Genomic DNA, 26,685 nt, shown 5'->3' on the forward strand with positions numbered 1-26,685 from the left:
GAAGTCCTCCAGCCAGCTAATAGTCAGCTCTTCATGGTGATCACAGTAAGGGGGGTGGGGGGACAAAGGAAGGGCATGAATGATCTAAGATGATGGAAAATTAAAGCAAACCAATAAAAAAACCAAGCATCTGGCTCTGGCATGCAGTCACATGTAGATGCAATTCCACACGTCCACCCTCCTTCTGCGTCCCCAGTGCCCACACCCTTCCGGTGTTGGTGGCAGTAGCCGTCCGGGACGCAGCTAGCAGGCTGCCAGCCATACAGGGATAACCCATTCACGGAGACTCCAGAATCTATCGCAAGCTAGGGAAACATTTTTTCATGGTCTGCAGAGAGGGGCGCACCTTAGCTCGCCCGCCCCTGCGAATGGACAATATTAAAAGGTGGATAACATAGGTTGTGGCCACCATTGTATCAGTAGTCAGGGAAGCTAGCCCTATAACCAGAAAGACCAGCAGGGTGGGAAAGGAAGACTATGGTCCTTTCCCTCCATTTCTGACGCCTTCTGTCAAAATGACTATTTTTTCAGTCTTTACCTTAGTCCACTGGGATTGCAGGGCAGATAACACAATGTTCTCGAGTAAGGAGAGAGGGAGATCTGAGGGCCATTTTTTTTTTTTTTTAATTAATGGGACAGGAGTTGGGGCCAGCTGCAAGGATATACGTACCCAGGAAACATCACTGCCAAGCTCTCCATCTGCCGATAGATTATGAGGTTGGGGGAGGGAAGGTTTCTCAGGAGCCTCCCCTTCTCCCAGGACTGACTTTGGAGTCCCATAGACCAGAACTTGAACCCACCCCTTTAACAGGGCTGACCTTGGGCTCCTTACTTAATCTGAGCGGCAGTTTCACCACAAGCTGGAGATTCCACAGTACTGCCAGAGCCTGAGGCTGCATGTGCTTAGCACAGTGCCCGGCATGAAGTCAGCACTCAACAAGGGGTCTGCATGATGATTACTGTGCATCTCAGGCTGGCTACCACTTCCTGCCGGCTTAGGGGTAGAGAAGAGAAAGGCAAGAAATAGGGCTCTGTCCAGCTTCAACATGACCCCGAGGCACGCTGTAGAAGTAGGAAAAAGCTGTCTTGGGGAGGGGAGTAGGGGAAGGAAGCTCCGGGGCAGGGGGAGAAGCACCAGGGCTCAAAGCACTGAACGAGGCCTTAATGCCCATTCACACAGGCCTAGCGAAAGCCACAGACGGCCTGTGCCGAGTCCCGCTTGTCACTGGACCCAGAACACTTACTGGCACAGGTCTTCCCGTCACTGCGGAGCACGTGGCCCTCAGGACACTGACAAGCGAAGGATCTGTCCGTGTTGACGCAGGAGTATTCACAACCGTGGTTGCTCAGCAAGCAATAATCCGCCCCTGCAAAGCCAGACAGCCAGGTGAGGTCGGCAGGAAGCCTTTGGGCTACTGATGATGGCAATCAAGTGACCACAGTCTTGTCTAGCTCCCCTCCCTCACCCCACAAAGTCATGAAGTCTGCTACCCCACCCCTCAAAGGCATGCAGTCCCCAGAGGACACCCCCCACCATCTCCCCGGAGCACAGAAAAGGGCAGAGGAACGACACGACCATGAACTGCCCTCCTCTGCAGCAGCCATATTTTTCACTCCTGTTGCAAAGCTTTTCTGTAGAAGAGAAGCTTAGAGGGGGACCTACTGGAGCAGGTCTTGAGGTCCTCATTGATCAGGAAGCCTTCCGAGCACTGGCAGACGTAGGAATCCTCCGTGTTCAGACACAGCTGCTCACAGCCGTGATCCTGCTCCGCGCAGTGATCCACTCCTGCGTTTGTCACCCAGGAAAACACAACATAACCTGACAGCGCTCATCAGCAACGGGGCGTTAAGAAAACCCGTCCTCCTGTGTGTGTGTGTGGGGGGGGTGCCCATAGGAGCCATTTACTTCATTGGCATCACAAAGAGCCCTGCTGGAAGGTTTCCTTCTACCCAGGGCAACTGGCCTCTGGAAATTCAGCCTTGTTTGTTTCTTCTTCTTCCCATTTCTGTGTTTTGAGGAGTAAAGCAAAGCGTCCACACCTCCCGTGTTGGTGTTAGCGACAGCAGCTCCTTGTGCCGGGGCCTTGGCACCCTCATCTGCAGTCCTCAGGGCTACGGGCAGGTGTGAGCCCCATCTCAGAGAGGAAAGCGAGGCTCAGGGAGGCCCAGCTGCTTGCCCAAAGCCACACAGCTTAAGAATGAGGGTGGTGGCATCAAACGAGCTGGGCTCAAATCCCACCTGCACCACTTCCTAGCCAGGCGATGCTGGGCAGTCGCTTGGCCTCTGGGCCATGGCTTCCCAACCTGAGAGACGGGGATGATGATGGTTGCTTTCTTAGGGGAATGTGGTGAGAAGGGGAGGAGTTGATACATGGAAGGCCCTCAGACTGTAGCTGGCACACGGTAATCGCTGAGGGGATGCTTATTAAGTACCGCTGGGAAAGAATTAATTGTATAGTTTCATTTTTCTCTGAAAATGACACAGAAAAAGTGGTTTCACCCCCCTTCCCAGGACACCCAGATTCAGAAAACAAACCAGAGCCACAGCGTGCGTGTGTGGCCGATCCTGGCACCCGAGCGCTGCACAGCTGGCCCCTCTGGGCAGCGAGCACCGAAGGGCAGTGAACACACAGTTGTGGTGAGCGGCGCCCACAGACGGCCCTGCAGGCTGCCTCCCAGATTTCCCCGATGGAGAAAACGCACACCCAGGGACTGCAGACACATTGAAGGCCTTGTGCCGGGCCATCAAGCAGGCCTCTTTGACTCCTCAGAAGGGCCTGGGGCTGGTGCCTTCTAGAACATTCCACTGTTGGAGGCACCTACTGCGGACTCTTGCAGGATCTCAGGAGCCAGAAGCCCAGATTCACATCTTGGTTCCACCATGAACCAGTCATGGAACACCAGGAAAGTTACTTAATCCTTTTGTGCCACAGGCTCCCTGTCTTTAAATAGATAGGACTGTAGATGATACGTCTACTCAGATGATACTCAGATACGATGGTAGATGCTTCCTAAGGCTACCGTGAGGATAAAGTGAGTGAGTGCCTGGAAAGGGCTCACCACAGCCTCACAGAGTGTGCACCTCATAAGGGCTTGCTGTCATTAGGGCCTGGGGCTCCCTGAGTACTTGAGGGAACCAGGATACCATGGCCTTCTTTGGGAACTCCTAGGAAGAAATGGCTTGGTTTATACTTTCTTGAAGCTAAGTGGTCTTTCTTATTTGATCCCAGAGAGACAGTATGGCCCACTCTCTTCTGGCCCCACTCTGAGCCCTTCTAGGCTCCCCCAAGGCATGCTGGGAGGGAGGAACAGGCCATGGCCCCTGGAGCTCCAGGTGGGCTCAGCCAGGTCATGCCCAGCCTGTCCTGGGACACTTGCCAGGGCTGTCAGCTGGCAGAGCCCACACTCCTAGAAGAAGGCAGAATGTACCCAGATTCATCTTTACCAGGGCATCTCCTGCTCCCCACCAGCGTCTCATCAGGACTCAGAGACTTCCAGAAGCAAGTGTATAGCAGCACTAACTTTCTGGTTCAAAAGTCCTTTGACCTCCGAGATCAGTCCTTAGAAAGCTTACTGGAGGCACTTTGTTCCCTCTACAGACTGGAGGGGCACAAGTTTTCCTGAGGATTGCTCTGTACCTAATGCTTCATCTGTGAAACTTCCCCTTCTGGCAGTTTGTGGTCCAAATGCTCAACAGCTGCACTGTTCTCATTCACAATCTATCTCTGTCCCCAAAGCTGGAGCAGATGTGGGGCCTGCCGGGTGGAAAGCCGCACAAAGGGCCCCTTCTGTGCTGGGCCATGTCACGGAGCCCCTCTCCCAGCAGAGCAGGGTCACAGGCACCCACCACAGTGCTCATGTGCCCCCCCCCCGCCGCTGGCCTGGACCAGTGGAGACCGTGTCTCATAAAACATGACGGAACCGTCCAGCTGGCAGGGCTTGCAAGTTTCCGTGCATTTACATCACCAAATGGAGATCTGTTGGGCCTCTTACACAAGAAAATTAAGAAAGCCTTCATAAAAAGTCCCATATTTCCCAGCTCCGCCCTCAGACCAGCTCTGTGGTAGCCCACATACTTTCAGAGGTCTGTCCCTTTTGGCCTCTTGTCCCAGCCTGCAGCCGCACTGGTCACTCTCCCAGGCTCCGTGGTCGTAATGAATGATTATCTTTCATTGTGTTTTCCTTGTGCCAAGCCCAGGCTAAGAGACTGAATTCCTGCTAATTCCCCTTAAAAACTCGAGCACATCAATACTGCTCTTATTGCCACTTTTCTAAACAGATGGGAAAATCAAGGCTTGGCAAAGTTAAATACCTTGCCCGGGACCACATGTCTAGTAGGTGATCATGCTTGGATTTTAGATTCTGGCAGGTCTGACTTAATCAGCGCTCTCAACAGTGAAGAATAATATTAGCTAATATTTATTGAGTGCTTATTAATATTTAACAGCACTATTCTTTTTTAATTTAAATTCCATTAATTAACATATAGTGTATTATTGGTTTCAGAGGTAGAGGTCAGTGACTCATCAGTCTTCTATGATGCCCAGTGCTCATTACAACTCGTGCCCTCCTTAATGTCCATCACCCAGTTACCCCATCCCCCTGCCCACCTCCCCTCCAGCAACCCTCAGTTTGTTTCCTATGATTAAGAGTCTCTTATGGTTTGTCTCCCTCTCTGATTTCATCTTGTTTTATTTTTCCCTCTCTTCCCCTATGAGTTTCTGTTTTCTTGCTTAAACTCCACATATGAGTGAGATCATATGATAATTGTCTTTCTCTGATTGACTTATTTCGCTTAGCATAAAACCCTCTAGTTCCATCCACGTTGTTGCAAATGGCAAGATGTCATTTTTTTGATGGCTGAGTAGTATTTCATTTTATATATATATATATATATATATATATATATATATATACACACACACACCACTTCTTCCTTATCCATTCATCTGTCGATGGACATCTGGGTTCTTCCCAATAGTTTGGCTATTGTAGACATTTAGCAGCACTTTCCTAAGAGCTTTATACGTATTGGTTCTTTTAATCCTCACAACCCAATCTGTGAGGTGGGTAGCACGAATAGTCCCATTTCATGGGTGATGAAACTGACGCAAGGAAGAGTAAGCCTGTCGGACCATCGGGCTCTCAGGAGACCCAGCAGCTTCAGAAGCGAGCCCGGGGCCTATGTGTGAACCGCGCCCTCCCATCCGAACCCCCCTGCCCCGGCACACTCACGGCTGCAGGTCTTGCCATTGGGGTCCAGGGTGTAGCCCCGGCGACAGCGACAGTAGTAACCTTCCTCCGTGTTGATGCATTCGTGCTCACAGCCCGGTTTGTTCAGCGCACAGTAGTTGATCCCTGAGGGGAGAAAGGGCAGACCCTCCTGCAGGCTCTGGGCTTGTCCCAGGGCTGTGAGGTCAGCCCCTCATGGCAAATACTCAGTAAGGAAGGTGCTCTATAGGACATAGAAGACGGCTCCTGCTCTCTGGGAGCTGGTTGAAGGAGAACCTGGGATCAGAAGTCTGGATTCTTCCAGCTTGGGTCTTTTCCCCTTTTGATGGCCAAAAGCTGGTGAAATGGGTTGAGGACCACAATTCCCAGCCTGTCCCTTCTCAAGAAAGATGGAAACACCTGGAAAATCCAGTTAGTCTTTTCTTCCCCAGTTAACCTGATCACTAGGGCTCAGAGCACGCAGGGAACCAGTCTGCAGTGATATCGGACAATGACATCAGACAGCACAAGGCAGAGCCAACAAAAGCTGATCGTGCAAAAATACCCAGCTAGCTAGGGGAGGCAGGACCTGGCAGTTACATTAAGAAGGGTCCAAATGCTTACTCTCGCTCTGCATGAGATCATGGCAGCCTCCATATCAAGAAAGTGGAGAAGACACATCTGATGCTTTGTGGCAGGGGGTTGTGACAGTTGTGTCCTATGTAGACATTTGCTCCCATCCAGGCTGGGTTTCTGCCAGCAGGTGGGAGCAGCATCATTACCAGGAGCCAATTAGCATTTCATTTCCCGGTAGAAAATGTTAAAGTCACAAGACCCCATGAAGAACAGGTTATAGGGGAGATGGAGAACTGGGAAAGGAAATCAAATGACCTCGTGGAGGGTCTTCATGAGACTGGTGTTGGAGGAACTGTCCCCTTAGTGGTTGAGCTGGATCTGTCTAACAGCATTGTTCTTTCTCCTGGGGATGTGGGCAGACACTGCTGGTTACCATGCCAACAGCCATTACCCTGTCTTCTCGGGACTAGAACCCTGACCCCCAAGGCATGAATCATGGCTGATCTAAGCCAGCCTGGCAACCATCCCTTCGAGGGGCTATAATGCGCCCTCCCAGGTGACTGGGCGGTGGAATTTTCCACGTGCGCAGAGTTTGAGGAGACTGAGCGTGCAGAGAGCACTCTCACCACACGCAGGGAATGGCCGAAGAGGAGAGACGCCACCACAAGTGTCACTGACCCCTTGGCATTCTCTGTAACTCATCCCTTTTGCGTGAGGGGAGGCAGGATATTGTTAGCTCCGTGTGGTTTCAGTTCATCAGCCCGGAACTCATCAACAACCTTACCTGTGAGGAACAGAACTGAATGCCGGGAAACAAGCAAGGAGCTTCAATGAAGAAAAAGGGGCCTGTCAATAAAACACTGGCCACATACAAACAGACAAAAGAAAAACAAGCAAAGAGACAGCGTACAAAGGGCCCTACAGTCTGGGGCCACACAGAGGAGGGTCTGCGGGAATCGCTTCCTTACAGGCCCAGAGAAAGGTGAAATGGTTTTCAGTAAATGCTGCTTTAAAAAGCCAGCATTCAGCCACTATGGAAAACAGTATGGAGTTTCCTCAAAAAATTAAATAGAGAATTACCATAGGATCCAGCAATTCCACTTCTGCATATTTACCCAAAAGAATCAAAAGCAGGGACTTGAATTCAGCCTTAAAAAGGAAGGAAATTCTGACATATGCTACATCGTGGATGATGCCTGAAGGCATCATGTGAAGTGAAATAAGTCAGACACAAAAGGACAAATATTATATGATTCCACTTATATGCGGTAACTCGAACAGGCAAACTCAGAGACACAGAAAATCGAATGGTGGTTGCCAGGAGCTGGGAGGCGGAGATGGGAATGGGGAGTCATTGTTTAATGGGTATAGTCTGGGGAGATGACAAAGTTCTGGAGTTTAAGGGTGGTGATGGTTGCACAATAATGTGAATGTTCTTAATGCCACTGAAGTATACACTTAAAAATGGTTAGAATGATCATTTTTATGTTAGGTGTATTTTACCACAGTTTTTTTTTTTAAAGATTTTTATGTATTTATTTGACAGAGAGAGAGACAGTGAGAGAGGGAACACAAGCAGGGGGAGTGGGAGAGGGACAAGCAGGCTTCCTGAGGAGCAGGGAGCCCGATGTGGGTCTCGATCCCAGGACCCTGAGATCATGAGCCGAAGGCAGACGCTTAACGACTGAGCCACCCAGGCGCCCCACCACAATTTTTTTAAAAGCCAACAATCTCTCTCTCTCTCTTTTTAAAGGATTTACTTGTTTGGGAGAGAGAAACAGAGACAGAGAGAGAGAGAGAGCATGCCAGCCGCACAAGTGGAGGGGAGGGGCTGAGGGAGAGGGAGAGAATCTCAAGCCGACTCCCTGCTGAGCCATGAGCTCACGACCCTGAGATCATGACCTGAGCCAAAATCAAGAGTCAAGACACTCAACCGACTGAGCCACCCAGGCGCCCTGCCAGCATTATCTTTAAGAAAGATTTACATATGAAATAATTAAACTGAAAATCATTTTGATTCTTAAAGATGTGATCACTCAGCTATCTGGCAAACAGCAATGCAACACGGACTCTTCTCCAAATGGTTCCTGATCGCAAAGGTTAACTGTAGATCTTGGTCTTCTTTACATGCTTGAGTTACGTTTCTTCACATGTGTATTACTTCATCAGTATTTATTGAGTACCTACCATGTGCCCCATATGTGTTTCGGTCCCCTCGCTAACTGTAAGTGCTACACGTGGCCCAGGCTTGTGGGTAGCTTTACCTGGTGAAGCCCAGAGGGTCCTGTGAGCCCCACATGGGGTCAGCTGGAGGGACCGTCAAACAATAAATTTTAAACAGAACTTATAAGTGCCAACTCACAAGAAAGCTGGAGACTTCACTGAGAAGGTGCAACATAAAAACATGAAAGAGTAGTGACCCCAGACAGTGAATTATAATGCCCATGGAGTGGCACGGATAGCGCATTTCAGAGAAATTGGACAGGCTACCAAATGTTAAAGCAGGATGTCATGTTCCTTTGGTTTAGCAAATCCAGGTCCAGAGAAGGAGAGTAGCCTGTTCAAGGTCATAGGGCCAGTATGAGTGACACTGCTAAGACCAGCCCTCACATCTCCCAGCTCGGTCCAACCTTGTGGATGCCATCCCAGCTCTTCAAGTATGATGTCTCCAGCGACAGGCAGCATCAGCACGGGGCCAGCGTGAGCAATCCTGGAGCCCAGCACACGGGTCACACCCACATGGGATTCCGCCCTCCGGCCCCACCTCAACAGCCAGGCCAGTCCCGGTTTCTGTGCTTTACACCACCGCCTTAATAATTTATGCTTTAAAATGATGACAGTACTTTCCAGAAAAAGAAATTGTGCCCAGATGAGGAGGAAGAAGAAATCCAGCCAAGAGACTTTTCTTTAGTAGAATTCTGCCTTGAACTTTGTTTTCCACCTTAATTGGATGACATCAAATTCCTTTGAAAAATAGATTTCTTATTAGATTTGAAAATTGCCCACATCCATCCACCATCTATTAAATGTAAATGGCTGTACCCTGAGCTTGAGGTCTGTAATGCTCTTGAGACCTTCAAACTCCTAATAACAAACTCCAGACTTAAATCTAATTTCTTGTTTCCCTCTTCCACGTAATGCTCCAGAGAGACAGGGAGCGCTCACTTCCGTTCACAGCTGTCTGCCATAATGGACAGAGTGCAAACATTAAGTCAGGGGCGGCTCTAAGAGGCTGACCTCAGGAGCCCAGTGCTGGGTCTGCAAAGACAATGGAAAATGTAACGATGAGGCAGGAAGTTGGGAGAAGGGCTGGGGAGGACATGGGGTTTTAGAAACAAATTCCATTTTTCTTGGATGAAAAAGTAGGACACCTGGCTAAAGAGGAAATGGAGCTATAATCGCTAAACATATATGAATGAGCATTAGGGACTCTGGACTGGGCCACAGCCTGCAAACAGGTCTATGTGTGGGCTCATTTGTGGTGGTCAAACTACTCCCAATGGTCACCTCCTTTCCACTCGCCCTTCTGTTCTTGACCTCCCTCCTCCCCTGATAACAATGCGTGCGTCCACTGCCTTGGACCCTTCTCTTACTCCAAGTCCCTCTCCAGGATGTGGGGGAGTGGCAGAGGTTGAAGGAATCCTAGATGATTGGTAGGAGATGAATAGCTTCAGGGGCGCCTGCGTCGTGTGGTCAGCTAAGTGGCTGACTCTTGGTTTCGGCTCAGGTCATGATCTCAGGGTTGTGAGCCTCACATCGGGTTCCATGCTCAGCACAGAGATGTTTGAGATTCTCTCTCTCTTCCCCTCCCACTTGTGCTATCTCTCGCAAATAAATAAATAAAGAGATGAAGAGCTTCAAGCAAATTCCCCTTCACTGATGGCCGTACGCCTAACTAGTTCCCTTTTCCCTCCATTAGTAATACACACGAAGCTTGCAACCACAATGTGTGCCTGAGTGGAACCAGATCTAATTATCCCCTGCATAAGAGCTTTTGGTCTACAAATGAGTCCACCTGTGACTGATTTTCCCTGCGTATAGTCAGCCACAAACACACTTATCCCTAGAAAAAGGTGTAAATAGCAGAGAGGAGAGGCCAGGCCAGAAAAGTTGGCCCTTTACCCTAGTGAATGCATGTGTGGTCTAATGGAAAATATTCCACCTAATTGTTTTCACATTCTGAATGCTCTCAGTGAAAATTCCTATTTAATGCTTGAATGTTTCCAGGGTTTGCATCTAGGCAAGGCCGTAGGAATTATCTTTTATAAGAGAGGTGCAGTTTCAAAACATGGCCTCTGCAACCATCTACCATGGTACAAGGTCTAACGCTTATTAGAGTGAGTGGCTAAGTCCATATGTGCTGGGAGCAGAATGTGGCTTGTCTGGATTCAGTTCTATAGCCCACAGTGCTTTTTCAAAAGAAATACGTGGTCGAGCATTTGAAAATTCAGTCCTGCCTGCGATGCAGAGCCCTGCTGCACATATCACCAGGAAGAGGCGGGTGAAGTGCATGAGAACATACACCCCTAAGAGGGGGTTCCAGAAAGTTCTATAAACAAGACTGTCAGGAGAACACAAACAATTCAGTATGCATGTTGCCTGACTATGGAAATACTTTTTTAAAAAAGTTCACAATCTGCATGTTTTAAAAGGGCCATCTTTCTAAGGAGATTGAGTAATTCAAATAATAGTTGCAATTTCTCCAGGGTGATAAATCTCAGAGAGATCCGTTTACTCATTCCTTCAATCATTCACTCAGTAAGTCTTGTGTTACACCTCCATGTGCCAAGCCCTTGGGGTGTTGAGGATTCAAGAGTGAGAGAGAGAGAGAAGACTCTGTCCTTGTGGACCTTCCATTCTAGTGGTTTCTCAGGGACAATCTGGTTTAAAGAGATCCCATTTGGGGTCCATGCTCTAGATCCCCCTTGATGTGCCAGCTGATAGGCATTTGAGTCACTCAGCACATTATTCATTTCATCCTGTTGACACCATGTACCTCTTGAGTGCTGCAGGGACGCCCCAAAGTCAGAGTTTTTTTCTTTCTTCATGTCAAAGAGGATAGAGCAGCAATTTCCCCCGCTTAGCAGCCATCACGTATCTCATGTGGTATAACTGGAAGAAACTAACTCCTTTTACCTCCTGTCTCTGAGCCCAGACTGTTCTTTCTTAAAGTCCCAAATACATGTTGTGGGGCTAATGAGGAGGGGGGTGTGTGCCCTCATTTCCCATAGGTTGGAGCTTCGGCTTGGGTTTCGACTCTGCTCAATGAATCCCGTGGGCAGACCCAGTCTCTTCAGTCTCTAAAAATCATCCCCATCACAGAATCAGGAGTGACAAAAGGTAAAATCAAGGAGAGAAGAGTGTTAGTAAATGCTGAGTACAAGTATACCTGCTTCAGATTTGCAAGGAAAAGGAAATTTAGCAGGGCATTTATGGGAACAAGCCCTTCTCCTACACCCGGGGTGACTTACTTCTGCAGGTCTTCTTATCTGGATTCAGAGTAAAACCTTTTAGGCAGCGGCAGGAATAGGAGTCACCTATGTTAACACACTCGTGCTGGCAGCCATGATGAGACGAGGCACAGAAGTCTATCTCTGGAGAGAAAGAAAAATCATAATAATGATGAACGAAACAATAAATCTAACCAGAAAACCAAGGGATTTTCAGTCTTCATTTCCCTAAACAGATAGATTCCTGTAACCTCAAACACTCCCACTATGAAGGGATCTCTCAATGAAGCTATTTCCATGTTTAGAGATATGGCCCCCCAGTGAGAACTTCCTTGACATTACAAAATGTTTATGCAGCAAATGAATTTGTGAAGATGCTTTCCTTGTCCTGGTTCATGTAAGAGCCCCTAAATAGAAAAGTATGATGGAGCATTTGTTTTTTGTATCACAGGCTGGGAAGAGAGAGCTTAGTTCAATGCTTTATGGAATTTATGCAATTAAAACAATGAATCTTCCCAAAGTCTAACCCCAAACCACTTAAATCCCTCACACACTGAGCCAAACAATAGGACACGAAGCCAGATCCTGGGAAAAAGAAGGCATGAACGGCATAGATATCCTGAGTGCAAAATACTGTTCTCATTTCTTCACTGGACTCATCTTCACTAGGATTTTCTCAAGGCTTCACAGTCAGAGAATGTGATCTCTAGGTACACATTAATTTAAACCAAGATATCAAGGGAAAAAAAAGTTTACATGGAATTTTTTATAATGGCGTTTTACTTATATAAGCATTTTTAAATATGGAAGTGGCTTCTATGGAAGGGTTTGATCAAAGGTTTTGCTATCATGGGAATTGAAAACACTGCTCAAAATTGCTTGAAATAGTTGACCACTGATGGGGTCATAAAAGAAATATTTTTGTTGTGATGAGGATTTTTATTGTATTAATGAACATGTGACCTACAGGTATCATTTTCATAATGAAGAATTTGGTATAAATGAGCTTTCCCAGCCTGTACCATAGGAAACAAAATGAGTAAGAGAAAGGCACACAATATCCTTAAAAGGAAAAACATTAAGTAATGCCAATTCTTCTCAATTTAAAGTCATGGAAATGTTAAATTTACACAAAAATGGACAGAAGAGTATAATAAACTCGTATACATATCATTCAGCTTTAAGAGAATCAGTCTATGTTCCTCTCATGTTAGGATTCCACGTTACTTTGAAACAAACCCCAGATGTTATATCATTTTGTCCATAGATATTTCATAATGTATCCTTAAAAGCCTGGAATTCTTTATTTTTTTAAGATTTTATTTTCAAGTAATCTCTACACCCAATGTGGGGCTCAAACTCATGACCCTGAGATCAAGAGTCGCATGCTCCACCGACTAAGCCAGCCAGGCACTCAAAAAGACTGGAAGTTTTTAAAAAATATCATAATCACATATAAGGTATTTTTTAAAGCTTTTTATTTGGAAACAATTTCAAATTTACAAAAAGTTGCAAACATAAAAGTACAAGTATATAGGTACAAAAAACATCTGTATACTCTCTACCCAGATTCACCTATTGTTAACATTTTACCCCATCTGCTTTATCATTTGTTCATCTTTCTGAACTATTTGAGGTAAGTTACATACATCATGGTCCTTTTTCCAAATACAGTGTGAGCTTCCTAAGAGGAGGGATATTCTCTTATATATTCTCTTAGATAACCACAGTATAGTTGTAAAATTTATAAATTGACATTGATATAATACTTTACCATCCATATTCTAGTCTTATCAGTTGATCTAATAATGTTCTTTATAGTGTTTTTACTCCTCCAGTATAGAATCCAGTATAAGGTCAGAGATTATATTTAGTTTTCATTTATGCTTAGCTTCCTTTAATCTAGAACCATGTGTCGAATGTAGCCATTTAAATCAAAATGGGTTAAAATGAAATTAAATTAGGGGTGCCTGGGTGGCTCAGTTGAGCATCTGACTCATGATTTCGGGATCATGAGATCGAGCCCCTTTTCAGGCTCTGTGTCTGCTTGTCCCTCTCCCTCCCCCTCTGCTCCTCCCCTCCCCACAAGCATGTGTGCTCTCTCTCTCAAATAAATAAATACATAAATCGTTTTGTTTTGTTTTTTAAGATTTTATTTATTTGCGAGAGAGAGAATGAGAGACAGAGAGCATGAGAGGGAGGAGGGTCAGAGGGAGAAGCAGACTCCCTGTTGAGCAGGGAGCCCGATGCAGGACTCGATCCCGGGACTCCAGGATCATGACCTGAGCTGAAGGCAGTTGCTTAACCAACTGAGCCACCCAGGCGCCCAATACATAAATCGTTTTTAAAAATTAAATTAAAAATCTAGTTCCTCAGTCGCACCAGCCACATCTCAAGTATTCAAAAGCCATAGTAGCTTCTGACTGCCGTACTGTATGAACTTATGGCATTCCTCTCAAAAGTTTTCTTGTGTCTCTTTCTAATTCATTCTTCTCCAAATCCTCTGGCCCCGTATAATCATTAGTCTTTCAAAAATTTCAGTTTGTGTTTTCTAGAATTTTATTAAAATGGAGTCATATAGAATGTATTCTTTTGGATCTGGGTTCTTTTCTTTCTTTCTCTTTCTTTCTCTCTTTCTTAAAGATTTTATTTATTTATTTGAGAGAAAGAGAGAGGCAGAGACAGAGCATGAGCAGGGGGAAGGGGCAGAGGGAAAGGGAGAGGGAAAAGCAGACTCCTCGCTGAGCAAGGAGCCTGACGCAGGTCTCGATCCCAGGACCCTGAGATCATGACCTGAGCCAAAGGCAGACGCTTAACCAACTGAGCTACCCAGGCACCCCGGGTCTGGATTCTTTCACTCATCATAATTATTTTGAGATTCATCCATGTTCATGTGTATATCAATAGCTTGTTCTTTTTTATAGTATTTCATTACATGGATATACCACAATTTATTTATCCATTTACCTGGTGTTGGGATTTGAGTTGTTTCTAGTTTTGGGCTATCACAAATAAAGTAGCCAAGAACATTCATGTATAGGTCTTTATGTAGACATACGCTTTTATTTTTCTTGAGTCAACATCTAGGAGTAGAATGGTTGGGTCATACTGTTGACATATGCTTAATTTATGAAACATTCTCAACACCAGTTTATGAGAGTTCCGATTGCTCCACATCCTCACCAACACTTGGCCATTTTAGCCATTCTTTTAGGGTGTAGTAATTATCTCATTGTGGTTTATTTTGCATTCCTGTAATTACTAACACTGTTGAATATATTTTCATATGCTTATTTGCCCTCTCTATATCCTCTTTAGTGAAGTATCTCTTCAAATCTTTTGTCCATTTTTATTGGGTTGTTTGTCTCATTATTAAGCTTCAGGAGTTTTTTATATATTCTAAATATAAATCTTTTTTGGATATAATTTTTGCAAGTATTTCTTTTCAGTCCATGACTTGCCTTTTCATTTTAATAATGGTATCTTTTGAAGAACAAGAGCTTAAATTTTGATGAAGTTCAAGTTGTTCATTTTAATTTTTATAGTTTCTGCTTTTTGTGTCCTACTTAAGACACCTTTGCCAAACTCAGGGTCACTAAGATCTTCTCCTATGTTTCCTTCTAGAATTTTTATACTTTTGTTCTTATATTTAAGTTTAAAATCCAATTCAAGTTAAATTTTGTGTATGAACGTGAAGTTGCTTTTTTTTTTTTTTTTTGCAATCCGATTGTTCCATTTGTGGAAGACATTATCCTTTCCCCCATGAATTGCCTTGGCATCTTTATTGAAAATCATTTCACCATATATGTGTGTCTATTTCTGGACTCTATGCCGTCCCATTGACCTACATGTCCATCTTTATGCAAATACCACACTGTCTTGATTACTGTTGCTTTATAATTAGTATTAAAAATCAGGTAGTTTAAGTTCTCCAATTTTGTGCATCGTTTTCAAAATTCATTTGACTGTTTTAATCCTTTTTTTTTTTTTTTAAAGATTTTGTTTATTTATTTGACAGAGAGAGACACGAGAGAGGGAACACAAGCAGGGGGAGTGGGAGAGGGAGAAGCAGGCTTCCCGTGGAGCAGGGAGCCTGATGCAGGGCTTGATCCCAGGACCCTGGGATCATGACCTGAGCCGAAAGCAGCCGCTTAATGACTGAGCCACCCAGGCGCCCTGTTTTCATCCTTTGCATTTTCACATATATTTTAGAATCAGCTTGTCAATTTCTACAAAAAAGCATGCTAGGATCATGGTAAATATTGCTTTGATGTATAGATTGCTTTGGAAAGAACAGACAGTTAAATATTAAGTCTTCAGATCCATGAACATGATATATTTTATTAAGTCTTCTTTAATTTCCCTTAGTGATATTTTGTAGCTTTCAGTGTATAGGTCATTTTTTGTCAAATTTACCATAGGTAACTACATATTTTTGATGTTATGATAAATGGTATTTTTTAATCTTGATTTTCCATTAAAAAATACAAAAAATAGTTGTGTTTTGAAATACAGACCTTGAATCCTGCAACCTTGCTAAACTCACTTAAAAGTTTTAGTAGCTTTTTCGTAGACTCCACTGCATTTTCTATACAGATGATCATGTCTGTTAATAAAGATGCTTTAATTCTTCCTTTCCAATCCAGATTTCATTTCTTTTTTCTTCCTTATTACAGTGGCCAGAACCTATAGTACAATGCTAAAAGGAGGTGGTGAAGTGGGTATCCTGTTTTGTTTCTAATCCTATAAGGAGAGCATTCAGTGTTTCATCAAGTATGACGTTACCTGATGCTTTCTCCACTGATGCACTTTATCAGATGGAGGCAGTTCTCAACATTCCTGGTTTGCAGAGGTTTTTTTTCTTTTCTTTCTTTCTTTCTTTCTTTCTTTCTTTCTTTCTTTCTTTCTTTCTTTCTTTCTTTCTTTCTTCCTTTATTTATTTTTAAAAGATTTTATTTATTTATTTGACAGAGAGAGACACAGCCAGAGAGGGAACACAAGCAGGGGGAGTGGGAGAGGGAGAAGCAGACTTCCCCCGGAGCAGGGAGCCCGATGTGGGGCTTGATCCCAGGACCCTGGGATCATGACCTGAGCTGAAGGCAGACGCTTAACAACTGAGCCACCCAGGTGCCCCAGTTTTTTTCTTTTAAAAATCATAATTGGATGTCAGGTCTTGTCCAATGCTCTTTCTGTATCTATTGAGTTGAGCTATATGGTTTCTGCTTTTTCATATGTTAATATTGTGAATTACATTGATCAAGTATTGAATGTTAAATGAATCTTGAGTTTCTGGGATAATCTTATTGGATGAGATGCACTATCTTTTTTATATATTGTGGGATTTGATTGCTAAAAATATTTAAAGAACTTTTACATGTATTTTATGAGGGATATTTGTGTGTAGTTTTCTTTTCTTGTAATATATTTTTCTGGGTTTTGTATAGGGATAATGCTGGCTTCATGGAATAAGTTGAAAAATGTTCCTTCTTCTTTGATTTTCTTGAAGAATTTGTGTAAATTAGTATTTGTTCTTACTCAAATGTTTGGTAGAATTCACCAGTTAAGTCAACTGGTCCTAGTGTTTGTTTTCTTTGTGGGATGGTTTATAAGTACAAGTTCAATTTCTTTTTATAGATAGAGGCCTTATTCACATGATCTATTTCTTCTTGAGTTAATTTTAATTTGAACAGACTATTCACTAATCAAATAACAACACCAAAATCATATACTTGTCAATTATCTCTATATATTACTATATAATTTTGTGAAGAAAGGTAATTAGACATGATAATAAATAAAGCAATGAGAAAAGATTTTCTCTTAGTAAGTTAGCAAAAAATTTTTAAATCACCTCCTCAAAACACTTACAGTAGAGTATAAATTGTTACAAACTTTTTGGAAAATAATTTTGCAATATACATCAAAAGCCTTAAAATTGTTAACAGCCTTTGAGTCAATAAATTTCCTTTTGTGTTTTATTCCTGGTCAGAAATGCAAAGACTTATATATGAGGATATTTGCCACAATACAATTTGAGCAGCCAAAAAAAATGTTGAGCAATTTGTGATACATACATATGATAAATTATCATGCAGACATTAATATTTTTTTAATGTTTTTGATAAAATTTAAATGACATTTGAAAATGCTCATGATTTAATGTTATACCATATGATCTCAACTCTATAAAAATATATTCATGCACATAAAAAAAGAAGAGAAAGAGCAAATCAGTATTAACCATGTTTATCTCTGGGTGATGAGAGTATAGATCATTTCATTTTATACAATTTCATTTCTATATGATCCAGTTTTCTACATTACTTTTGTAATCAAAAGGGTATTAAAAATAAGTATACATGTTTATAATTGTGAAATTAGTTGCCATGGAAAACAGCATTAAAAAATAGAAAAAAAAGAACAGTGTGGGAAGTGCCCAGTAGCGGAGAAGAAAATAATCAGGGAAAATTGCTGGGGACAATATGTATAGCTTCTGATGTCTATATCCAAAACACAAAATACAGGCAACAAGCAAAGCCAATTTAGGTTTTTAGAATAGGGCAATGACTATGAGCTCACAGGTATCACTGGAATTTGGGGATTCAAACTTACGACTATGGAGAGGATAGGCTCTATGCTCCAGGGACCACAACACTACATTACTATGTCTCACTCTCTTCTAGTCACATGGACTTCCTCGCTGTCCCTCAAATTGCCAAGCCTCGCAGTGCCTGCCTCAGGGCCTTTGCACTGGTGCCATTTCCCCTACTTCAAACGTCTCCTCCTTCCCTCACCTCTTTCAAGCCTTTGATCAAATGCCACTTTCCTGTGAGCCCTGTATTCTCATCTTACTCTGCTCCAATTGAATGTAAGATATTGTCCATAAGGACAGAAGTGTTTTAGTCTGTTTTACTTACCACTGCATGCTCAGTGTCTCTAATAGTATCCGGCACATAGTAGGTGCTCAACAAATAGCTGTTGAATGAATACATGGTGATCGGTATTACTCTTAATGGAGTGTTTTGGAGGATTTAGATGTGTAAACACTGCCCACTAAGAACCAACAAGGGGTCACTAAGGATATAAGACAGATCTCACATACTTCTTCAGGCTTCTTTTTGCCAGGGTGCTTAAAAAACCTCCCTCCGTGAGGATATCAGCTCAGCAATTAACATCTTCTGGGTACAGACATTCAGCCAGTTACAGACCCGACCAATTATTCTTTCATCCAGCACACATTTCTCCATCTGGTCTATGGGGTACAGGGCTTTTGTCTGCAAATTGGCTGAATGTCTATGAAAGTATAGATAGTTCTTACCACATTTTCCATGCCTGGCTAGTCTACTAAATGAAATAAAGTTATTCTGATATGACTCAGTCTCAGTGACCAAGAAAATACAAGAAGCTTAATTTGTTCTGTTGGTTTCAAAGTGCAAGGTAGTAGTTATCAGCTCAGTTTAAGGAATCACTTTCTAAGAGTCAGAGCTGCACAAAGTGGAATGCACTGCATGGGGTGTAGTGAGTGTCCTGTCAGTAGGAGTATTCAAGTGCAGGCTGGATGATGGCATGGTGGGAATATTGTAGGATGCGGTGGTTGGGCTAGAACTAGGTTGAACTTTAAGGCCGCCTCTAACTGAGAGTCTTTGATTCATGCACACTGTTCTCACAAAAGTGGCATATTATAGTAGCTTAACCATGAGCTGGCCAGGAAACCCAAAGACTGATACATTTTACACATTTTATATTTTATGCTGCTGATTCAGTATAAAATTATTCCCTTTTTCTGTGTTTCACTTTTAATGAAAGTATAAATATTCATGTAGTACTTTACTTTGTGCAAAGCATTCCTACTTGAAAAAAGGATGGAAATGTCAACCAAGTTATCAATGGAGTCTAAAAAATAATGAGTATAATGATCTCAAAGTCAGTAAATAATAAATAACAATATGCTATTATATAAATGACAAATGTCTGTAATTGCCTTAACTCATTATCGCATGGGACATGAAACCCACAGTCTCCTTGATACCAAGACATGAATTCCTGTCCGGTGGATGGAAGTCCTCTATCTTTCCCATGAAAAGACCCTGAACATCTGAGAATGTTCTCATGTCTGGCTCAGTAGTAATGGTTTCAAATTAGACCTCAGAAAGTCTTGCCACAATAGGATCTAGCAGTTTGAAAGCAGGGGCTTGAACAGATACGTTCATAGCAGCATTGTTCACTGTAGCCCAAAGGTAGAAGCAAACCAGGTGTCTCGTGACAGATGAACAGATAAACAAAATGTGATGTCTACATACAATGGAATATTACCCAGCCTTAAAAAAGAAGGACATTCCAACATAGGCCACAACAGAATGGGTGAATCTTGGAGACATTATGCTAAGTGAAAGAAGCCAGTCACAAAAGGACAAATGTTGTATGATTCCACGTACACGAGGGACCTAGAGTAGTCGAATTCATAGAGACAAAAGTAGAAGGGTGGTTGCCAGGGGCTGGGGGCTGGGAAGGGAATGGGGAGTTATTTAATAAGGGTGAGTTTCAGTTTGGGGAGATGAAAAGTTCGGGAGCTGGATGGTGGAGATGGTTGCACAACAACGTGAATGTTCTTAACACCACCGAACTGTACACTTTAAAATGGTTACAGTGGTAAATTTATTACATATATTTGACTGTAATGAAAAAAAAGTCTTGCCAATATTTTGCAAATTAATGGTACCTGCCTATTTCTACTCTTCTCCCCTCTACAAAATATTCAGATAGGTTTAGATGGGTTGCTTCAGGATTGACATAAAGATATAAAGAATTGATATAAAAAGTGGTGCTTTTTTGAGTACTTACATATTTTATTTACTTATTATTTATTTATTCTTTAAAAAGATTTTATTTATTTATTTGACACAGAGAGAGAGAGAGAGAGCACAAGCAGGGGAGACAGAGAGAGAGGGATAAGCAGGCTCCCCACTGAGCAGGGAGCCCGATGCGGGGTTCGATCCCAGGACCCCGGGATCATGACCTGAACCAAAGGCAGTTGCTTAACCAACTGAGCCACCCAGGCGCCCTGAGTACTTACATATTTTAAATTATATTATTTGTTCAGGAACATAAAGCTCTATTATGTATATTTTGGCTTAATCATAAATTAATCATGCTTTGGTAGATCACATTGACAGTCTCCTTTTCCAGACAATAATTATATACTTATTAATTGGATGAAGCTCTCAAATATACTCTTGGTTAAAAAGAGAGACAACATTTAAGGGACTGCGTATCTTTTGTTTTATTTCATTTTCTGCAAGTTTATGAGAAGTGGAAAAATTTTTTAAAAGCTCTCTCAACATCACGGGAGCACCCAGGCGGAGTTGGCTGGAAGCTGACACGATGTCTCATTAATTACTAATGGGATGGCTGCCTGGATTCTGAGTTTCCGCCTCCATCCTGTTTCTGTCTTTTTAACTGGCCCCTATTCCACAGTTCTCATTCTTGTCCCTCACAGATGTGGGGTGCTCCCAAGGCTCTCGGTTCTTACTGCTGGGTTTCGCTTTATTTCCCACTCTCGCAGCTTTCCAAGTAAGCCGGGGGTCCTGTTCCTCTCGCCAGTAACCTCCCCAGGTCTAGCCCTCGCCCTGCTCCCAAGCATGGGAGGAAGGGGGTCCTTTTTCTAGGGGACACATCTCCCCAATGCTGCCTGCCCAGACCCCTATAAGTGCCCAGCACTCTTCTCTGCCCAGAGACCTCTGGGTCTTGACTCTACCAGGGCCCAGAGGCAGCTGGACTGCTGGGCTCCGTGCCTAATTGGTAAGGCCTCCCAGCTGGACCAGGCTGGCCCCTGCCTCCCAGCAAGACCTCTCCTCCCAGGGCCCCTGCGCTTCAGTGCCCACTGCCAGGGTCCCCTTGCCTGCACCATCCTGGGGCTTGTAATCCTCCACGTCCCAAGAGCTTCTGGGATAGGAGACATGCTGAGCCACAGGGTGGGGGTGATCATGAGGCACTGGGAACTGGGGACGGGGACCCCAGGCAGGCACAGAGTTCTGCAGAGGCAGGAGGGAGACTGGATAGGATGTGTGTTTTCCTCCAAGTCTTATCCCAGTGGAAGCCTGGGGCCAAGTCTTGATTTTTTATGCACTATTAAACTTAGGTCAGGCGTGTGGTATATGCTCAATAAATACCAATTTAAAGTCTTTGAAGGCAGTATCATCCCTTAAAAGAACTTGCCCAGCACCAGACAATTTTGCCTAATGGTTTATATGGATGATTTCATTTAGTTTTCAAGACAACACTATGAAGCAGGCAGCATTATTATCCCCTATTAGTTGAGGAAACTGAGGCGCAAATAACTTGCCCAAGATCATGCAGCAAAAGAGCAGAATTTGATCTGAGGCTGAAGACTGCCCCTTGGCATCACATGGCCTCCTCTCTGATGAAGAGAACTGACCTATCAGCCCAGCAACCACATTCCCAGCCAGGACCAGAGTCCAGGCTGCTGGCCTATGGTTCCGAAAATTCAGAAGGGAAGGGAGACTAGGCACAGAGGAGTCCACTCATTCATTCACTTCTTCTTTCAATAAACTGCGTGTAGGTCCTGTGCCAGGCATGCGCCTGAGCCTGTCTGGCTCGTATCTTTGCACTTCCTTCCTCCTCCTGGCCACCCCTGTCTCAGCCTTCTTTGTCCAGTAAATAAATGATGGGCTCTGCCTTCAAGACTCAGCCCAGATATCTTTGTTCTCCAGGAAGGACCTCGCCTTGTTCATTGCTATTGGCACATTTTTAGGGTTCCAGAAATATATGTTTTGACTGAATGTGTCCCTTGCAGTTGCACGCTCACCCCTACCTCCAGTTCCAGTGGTTTGTGAGCTGCTGATGATTAGGGATTGAAGGGCAAGTTTATATTCCAGGCGTTGTGTGGGGGACTCTTTTTAAAACACTGTGCAAGTATATCCTGCCTTACATAATCGATTTATTTTAGAAAGGTTGTGGGTGCATGAACTTTTTATGAATTGAAATCCTATTTTCTCACTGATGTATGTTTTAGAGATGACTTATGCTAACCTGCTGTTAAACTTCACTTTTTAGGGCACCTAGGTGGCTCAGTCCGTTAAGCGTTTGCCTTCGGCTCAGGTCATGATCCCGGGGGCCTGGGATGCAGCCCCACTGCTCAGTCGGGAGCCTGTTTCTACTTCTCCCTCTTGTGCTCTCTCCCATGCGCGCGCTCTCTCTCAAATAAATAAATAAAATCTTAAAACAACAACAACAACAACACTTTTTAAAATGCTGAGCCCTAACACCTTAAAACCAAGCTTCTCTCAAGTGAACCCCTCTACAGGATGATAGTCCATACACAACCTCTTAAGTGCTCTCACATACCTTTACATGTAAAAGAACGCTTTTGCAATCCTTTTGCAAAACATCTTTATAAATTTTTTATGGTCAGATTTTGGGAGCTCAAATTAATTTTGATTTGTGTGTGTACAGTTAAAATCAAATAGAACTAAATATGTCAAACAAAAGAATGAGCAATTCTCTGCAAACCGCCCTCTGCCCACCCCTCCCCCACCCCAAAGCAACCACATTCAACTCCTTTAGGCTCAGCGATTTTCCTGTACTTGTATGGAGTCAGAGCTGAAGCCCACAAGCCACAAGGCTTCAGTGAAAGTATTTTTTAAGCTCTGTTAATACTGATGGGCACAGCCTGGCTGAGCCAGCATGAAGTAAGATGGTCCGACTGTCAGCACACTCAGCAGATGCTGGAAGAACACTCCCACGTGTGGTCTCCAATAAAAGATAACCTCTGTCAAAGGCCTTAAAGAGTGAGGTCGAGACAGGGTAGGCTACAGTCGTGGGATGAGGGAAGAAAGGCCTGACAAAGGAGGAATAGGGGCAGAAGGTATCAGATTCCCCAGCACATAATCCGGTGCTACAATATGCTTGGGAGAGGTCCCATGGCCACAGTTGCCCACAACAAAGGCATCAAAAAAAAAATGCTGTTATTGTTGTTGGAATCACCGTATTGTACATCTGAAACTAATATGACACTGTATGCTAACTACACAGGAATTAAAATAAAAGTAAGTAAATAAATAGAATGTCAGGTCCAAAAACTGTCCAAACACACACACACACACAGAAACAAATTTTTTTAATGTAACTTACTTGTGCATGTTTTTTTATCTGCGTTAAGAGCAAATCCTTTAGGGCACCGGCAAAAGTAGGAGCCGTCGGCATTCACACACTCATGTTCACATCCGTGGTTCTCTGAGGCACAGTAGTCCACAGCTGTAAACATTTAAACACAGAGTTGAAGTAGAAACACAAACAGGAAAGGAAATAACAAGATGGACTGGAAATAATAGCATACTTATAACAAATATAAATGAAGATTAATATCATTGCCCCCCAGATAGTATGAATAAATAAACATGGATCCAAGGCTTCTCCCCTCACCACCCAAAAAATAATCAGGGGTCTAGATCAGGTAGTTTATAGCAGAAGATAGACTAAAGAACACATGACCAATTGTATTTAAACGTTAAAGAAATATAAATCAGGGGCTCCTGGGTGGCTCAGTTGGTTAAGCGTCTGCCTTCAGCTCAGGTCATAATCTCGGGGTCCTGGGATGGAGCCCCACATCGGGCTCCCTGCTCCTCAGGGAGTCTGCTTCTCCCTCTGACCCTCCCCCCTTCTCATGCTCTCTCTCTCTCTCAAATAAATAAATAAAATATTAAAAAAAAAAGAAATGCAAATCAAAACCATCACAAGGCTTACGACACTTACAAGTATTAAACTGCACAAATAAAAACAGGACAAAACCCAATAGTGGCAAGCTGGCCTGGAAAGGGAATCAGAGCTATTCATGGTGCTGGAATCATAAATTGACAAAAATTCTTTTGGAAGGACATTTGACAATGTTCACTGTGGAAACCTGACACAGAGAAATCATTGAGGAAAGGGGGAGATTAACTGTATGAAATAAGCTATTTATAGCAGCATTATTTACGGTGATAAAAAAAAATCTGAAAAATAAGATGAACATTTAATAATGGTAAATGCTTTAGTAAATTATGAGAAAATGTCTTGTCCTATTTCTCATTAATTCTACAAGTGTTTACTGAACACCTACCCCGGGCCTGGCCCTGTTTAAGGGGCTAAGGATAGAGCAAAAAACAAAACAGACACAGATGCCAGTCCTCAAGGAGTTTACATTTGGATGATGGTGGGGGTGGTCAAAAAATTAAATAAGTAAATTAGATCATTTCATAGAAGATGGAGAGTATTCTGGGGAAAAGGAATAGATCCTGTGGGGAGGCAGGAAGGACGGTGGAAGGTAATAGAAGTGGCCAGGAGAGGCCTCAGGAGAAGGTGGCATTTGGGCAGAGTCTTGAATGAGGCACGAGCCAAGTGGATAACTGGGAGGGAGCAAGCACTGGGGCAAAAGGAAGAGCAAGCACAACGGCCGCGAGGTGGGCATCTGCCTGGGGTGCTGAAGGACCCACAGGGAAGTCAGCGGGGCTGGAGCAGAGCCGGGTGGGAGGTGAGGATGAGTGCGCATCAGGAGGCGCTGAGGCTATGGCAATGACTTTGGTTTTTACTCTGAGTGAGCAGGGAGTCACTGGAAGGTTCTGAACACGGGAATGGAGAACAGACCACAGAGAGCAAGTATGACAGTAGTAAACCAGTTAGAAGGCTACAATCATCCCAGTGAGGAACAGTGGAGGCTGAAAGCAGGATGGCGTGGCAAAGGGGTGGGTGGGGGAGACAGAGGAGCAGTGTTCTGGGTGTTCTGGGCTAAAGGTGTTCCCCAAAAAGATTATGTTGAAGTCCTCTCCCCAGTACTTGTGAATGTGATCTTATTTGGAAACAGGGTCTTTGCTGATACAATGGAGCGGCAATGAGGTCCTACGGGTGGGCCCTAACCCAATACGGCTGGTGTCCTTATAGGGAGAGGAGAATGCCCCGTGAAGACGCGGACACACAGGGAGAACGCCATGTGGGGTCAGCAGCTGGAGTGATGTGGCCACAGGCTGAGGAAACCAAGGCTTGACAGTCACTGCCAGAACCAAGGAAGGCTTCTCCCCTACAAGTTCCAGTGGGAGCACGGCCCCGCCAGCACCTCAGCTTCAGGCTTCTAGCCCCAGAACTAGGAGGCAATACCTTTCTGTTGAGTTAAGTCACCCAGTTTATGGTCTTTTGTGATGGCGGCCCTAGGAAGCTAATGCAGCAGGTATAAGTTGAGGTGGGGACCGTGGGGGTCCTGCTGGAATAGAGGTGGGCAGGAGAAAAAGAGAGGGAGGAAGGCTGACTTGGGGGATCTGGCGTGAGGATGGAGTTGCTGTCATCTGATGGGGGAGGCACAGTGAGTTTGTGGGAGAAGATCGGGAGTTCTACTTGGGGCATTTGACAGTTATCAACATTCTCATCCTAACGTAATTGTAAATAGGAAGACATAAAATTTGGTGGAAAAAGTAGATCTCAAAATTGAATATTTACAGGGATTACACCCAGGTAAAATAGAGCTCCTAGGCATGCCTAAAGCCTGGAAATTAGAAATGAAAATTCTTGCAGTGTTAAGGTGGTAGAATTATGGATGATTTGTTTTTCTTTTTAAAAACATTTCCCTTGGGGCCTGGGTGGCTCAGTCGGGTAAGTGTCTGATTCTTGGTTTTGGCTCAGGTTGTATTCTCAGGGTCGTGAGATCAAGCCCCACATCTAGCCACTCAGTGAAGAGTCTGCTTAAGTTTCTCTTTCTCTCTCCCTCTGCCCCTCCTCCCCTCTTTCCCAAATAAATAAATTAATTAATTTTAAGAAACCATTTCCCTCTATAACATTTTAGGATACTCCAATATCAAAAACTTGGAAATAATAAAAAGGAAATGGGATCCACAATTAATACACATGTGTGATTTGAAAACCAAAACCATGCACTGGTTTTGACATTATCACAATGAGTGGGCCGCTATCTATACCTGAAGTCAGAAACTCAGATTCTCCCTCTCTCTTGAAACTTCCTCTTACACAGCAACGAGTGTAATTTCTGAGCCCAGCCAGCTCTGTCCCTCAGAGAGACACCTGAGTATGCTGGCCCCTTATTAGAGTGCGGACTGGTTGGGAAGTTTTGCTTAGGCCTAAAATCTAAGCCCTATACTCCAAACTTGCATTTTTCCATAATGCTCTAGAACACTCAGTGTTGGATCAGGCAGTTAATAGAGTTGTACAGAGGAAGCTCTTTTAACTGACCTCCACTTAACCAATGCCTGATCAGTAAATGCTTTTCATTCCCTCTGAAAATATGGGACCTGATGCCCAGAGCATACTAAATGCTCCAGGCTTCTGGAACACCTGTTCTTCTGAACAGCTGTGGCTGGGTTGCATGCTTATAAAGCAGCTGTGGTGGAACACCTGTGCTCCAGAACACCCGTGTACTTTCCCTCTCGCCTGACTGCATGCTTATAAA

General features: G+C 43.9%; 1 protein-coding gene across 3 annotated transcripts in view; it reads right to left on the reverse strand.

The window, feature by feature from the left end:
• MATN2 (matrilin 2) overlaps positions 1–26,685 on the reverse strand; it is a 127,927-nt gene that overhangs the window by 26,583 nt on the left and 74,659 nt on the right. For all 3 annotated transcript variants that reach the window (XM_036086505.2, XM_036086504.2, XM_036086503.2), the window contains 5 exons: positions 23,388–23,510; positions 11,259–11,381; positions 5,236–5,358; positions 1,664–1,786; positions 1,245–1,367 (listed from right to left, as the gene is read on the reverse strand). In XM_036086505.2, coding sequence (XP_035942398.2) covers positions 1,245–1,367; positions 1,664–1,786; positions 5,236–5,358; positions 11,259–11,381; positions 23,388–23,510 — 615 coding nt within the window. The remainder of the gene's footprint in view (positions 1–1,244; positions 1,368–1,663; positions 1,787–5,235; positions 5,359–11,258; positions 11,382–23,387; positions 23,511–26,685) is intronic.

The sequence above is a fragment of the Halichoerus grypus genome, chromosome 5, assembly GCF_964656455.1.
Source record: "Halichoerus grypus chromosome 5, mHalGry1.hap1.1, whole genome shotgun sequence".
NCBI classification, from domain to species: domain Eukaryota; kingdom Metazoa; phylum Chordata; class Mammalia; order Carnivora; family Phocidae; genus Halichoerus; species Halichoerus grypus.